Source organism: Echiichthys vipera (genome assembly GCF_963691815.1).
Source record: "Echiichthys vipera genome assembly, chromosome: 5".
In the NCBI taxonomy this organism is placed as follows: Eukaryota; Metazoa; Chordata; class Actinopteri; order Perciformes; family Trachinidae; genus Echiichthys; species Echiichthys vipera.
The window spans coordinates 15,361,617-15,365,408 of record NC_139830.1 but is presented as its reverse complement, the minus strand read 5'-3'; the positions used below and the strand labels follow the sequence as shown (position 1 = coordinate 15,365,408).

Below are 3,792 nucleotides of genomic sequence, written 5' to 3'. Positions count from 1 at the left end.
AAAATCATTAATGAGCTTAAGATGATCTCAGCTCTGCCTGCATAAAATCTTTTCTGGGTGCAGGCTTGATGGATTAAAACTCATTGAAAAGGCCAAGGAGCTGCCTTCTATCCAATAATATAAAGCGTGTAATTCCGCCAAAGGATCCTGAAAGTGGTTCTGGCTTCTCAAATGTGAGGACTTGCTGCTTTTCTGTATCTAAATGACAGGAAATTGAATATGATTGAGTTTTGGACTGTGGTTTGAACAATACAAGCAGTTTGAACACATAAAACTGTGAGAATTTCATCATTTTTTGACATTTCATAGACTCAACGAAGCCTAGATCCAGTGATACATCAGTTGAGATATACATCCTTACAGCTGATCTATCTATAAACTATAGTCGTTAATGTTAGTGACATACTGTATACAAACCCTTACTGGACAGAGGAATAGTCATATTTAAGTACCTTTCTCTAACTGAAGGGTTATTATTGGAGTGTCACTTAATATTTTGAGGGTCACATAAAAGTTTCATGTCTCCCTCACACACACATGCACACACATGCAGCAGCGGGCCCCTCACCTGAGCATCTTTTCTGCAGGGAGAGGATCTCCAGGTGGAGGCCATGGAGCAAAGTGAGGTGCTCCTGCTTGAGGAACACCACGCTCCTCTCCACGCTCCCTATCTGCCGGGAAAGGCTGCTCTCATCCCCCATGGCGAGTCTGAGAGGGGACAGAAGGAGCTGATTCATGTTTTTGTTTACTCCACCCGACTTCTTTTCCCCCCACCTTAACACACTTAAACTGTAAAGCTCCAGCTCCTAAATGTCACTTTCACACACTGAGAACATTGCTTATGTCAGCCACAGAGAGCCAGGAGGGCAAGTTCTGTATTGAGGTCATGTGGGAGCTATAAATAAGGTATTGATGACCAGAGAAGTCAGCAGAAAAGGAGAAAACATGCACCTCCTCCAAGGCAGGATGCTATACAAACATCTACAGACATCATTAAGCCTTTATTAGCTCTTAAGTACATGCAAATGGATCTGCTTACCTTTTAATGAATGTCAAGTGCCAAAATCTACTAAATATTATTAACAAGCGTTATAAAAGAGTCCTCTGATCAGGGCATGCTGGCCTCCAGTGCTGCTCCAAATCCCGTCGGCTGCGCCATTCACCCAAACACATTTTATCTGAGGCGTAAAAGTGCTTTCCAGCCGCATGTGACGCCGTTTGATTAGAGGACGAGGAGGCTGGACGGCCGCGTGAAAATGCAAAACCACCGCGACGCATGGCACCGCGGTGCTCCGGAGAACGCGCTCCTCCCTGCAACATGGAGCATCTTCACGAAGAGGATGTTTTCAGACGCGTAAACGCGAAAGCCTCCGAGGGAAGTGAGCAGTCCATTTTGCAACGTGCGCACCTGTCTCTCCCTCCACCGCCGACCGAGACATGGAGCCGCTGTGGACGGGAGGATGAGGCTGAGCTGGGGGAGTGATGAAAACAAGCCTCCGTGAGCAGAACACGCGAGAACATCGTACGACAGTCGGCGGGACAGCTGATTGGAGGGACCAGCCCAAATCAGCTGTACATCGACGCGTGGGAGTACAAAGGAAAACACGGTCCTGTGGTAGAAGCAATAAAAATAAATAAACAACAACAACAACAACAACAATAAGCAAACATCTTAAAATCTCACTTGGTGTTTATCAGTCAAACTGTTTATTTGGGGACTTTGTTTTTTTTTGCATGATAAACAGACACAATCCGGGCTGCTGCAGTGGTTCTCAAAATGCGGGCCGCGGACTTCCTGGGGACGTCTCGGGAGATTTGGTGTTACTTAACCCCGAGTCCCAGAACATTTAAATGGACATAACCTTTATCCGGCTGTTAAGTTTAACAAAACAACTTTTCGAAATACACTCCTTTGAAATAAAACAGACAACAACGGCCGAACATGTGAACAATTTCAATCACCTCTAACGTCAGTTAGGGCGCACTTACACTGTCCATCCGTACCGTACCCCGTGCTTTAGGGTACTTGTCCCCCCCTCCCTCACCCCCGCGGGCCAGGCCCGTTTGTACTCACACTGCCTGGGCCTCGGCGAATGCTTCTTAGCTGCCTATACGTCATCACGCCGTAACACGTCACACACATTGATGACGTCATCGCGATGTGTCGCTTCCTTTACAAATCTTTCCATAGACCTCTGAGTTTTTGTGCGTCTTGTCCAACTGTTTTTGAATATTTTCATCGACCAAATCCGCAGTAAACACTCCACCTCCGCATCACACAAACGTGAACCTTTCGCCGCCGTTGTTTTATATGTCTGTGCATGGTCCGTCCTGCTTTTTTCTATGTTCGAACAGGCGGATATAAAATGACGTCAGAGCCGCCGTAGGCCTCGTGCTTGTAAACCTGCGCACACTCGTGCTCGTACATGTGCAAACGTGCTTTACAAAAGCCCACCTCTCCAAAATGGGCTGTGGCCGGCACTCACACTGGTCAAACTAACTAGACTTTACCTGTGAAACATGCTTGGGCTCGATACGAATGGACAGTGTGAGTGCGCCCTAAGACATCTTTTTCATCCATAAGAAAGAGGTAAAATGACAATTACGTTGTTTCTTAAAAACTCAGATCTGTTCAAACAACGGGGAACACTGCACTGCGGCATCGGAGAAATACAAGGTTTGGACCCAGAAATCATATTTTGAAAGGGTGTTACGTCACGACTTGGCGGCTGGATAGGATCTATTTGATTACTGTCATGTAGCTTATATTATATAAAATACAGCAGAAGTATGTGAAAATAAATCTAGCTCCACCTGTACCAACATTATAATGCTGACATTACTCTATCAGTAACAATATTGTAGGAGCTATTTTATGCCCACGGTTTGCATTTTATTATTTAGTCTAGTCTTTAGTGTACTATTATTTTTGGACACATAGTGGCGGTCACTTGGAGCACAGGGTGGTTTGAAAAGGGGCACAGGTGACAGGAAGCAGTAACACAGGTAGGGGCTAAACAGTTTTTACCGGCCCTGCAACAGAGAAGCAACACACCACGATGAAAAGAGTTACAGAATCTTGTGCATGCATCTCTATGTCAACTACCCACACCATATACTCTACAACCTGTTAACCGCGTCAGTCTGGTAACGCACAGCGGGGAATATTTAGAGAAGTTTGACCAGCGACCGAACCAATCAGCGTTGGTTTTGAGGCGGGTCAAAGTGTGACGCAACGCAACTTATGAGGATGAGATGAGCGCAGTTATCGAGCAAGCCGCTGGGTATCCATTGGGATATGGACCGGGCACCTGAAATTGTGCCTTTTATCTGTAAATTTGCATTAGACAAACGGCAAAAATCCTTTACCGACATGTTGTTTACCTCCTGAGCTTTGCCTCAACGCTGATTGTACGTCATACGCTTCGTTGATCTGATTGGTCGATTCATGTTGGTGATAGCGGATGGTTTATCCAATCAACAACCAGTATTTTCGCCCCTTCCCAAAAGATCTCTAAACAAGAGTTCCCAAACGGACGATGGCGAAGTCAGTTTAGGTTACATCTGTTCCTTATGTCCAATTTGAATTGTATGAATAACGTTTTAAATTGTGATATAGCTATTATTTAAAGGTTCGGAGTATTTCTCACACCACTGCTATGTAGTATTGATAAGTATTACTAGACCGTAAGCTAATTTGCCCAAGTACTCCAGACTGTTTTACTCAATTAATCCCAAAATCTGCAGAAACTGACAAATGAACTTTAGTAAAAACAGTCACAACACAACACG

General features: G+C 45.0%; 1 protein-coding gene across 1 annotated transcript in view; it reads right to left on the bottom strand.

Moving 5' to 3' along the window:
• Nucleotides 1-701, bottom strand: part of ccdc92ba (coiled-coil domain containing 92Ba) — a gene marked incomplete at both ends in the record, with an annotated part of 11,639 nt that extends 10,938 nt beyond the window's left edge. The window contains one exon of the mRNA XM_083914671.1: nt 569-701. Within this exon, the coding sequence (XP_083770797.1) occupies nt 569-701 (133 nt within the window). The remainder of the gene's footprint in view (nt 1-568) is intronic.
• Between the last annotated feature and the right edge of the window lie 3,091 nt (nt 702-3,792).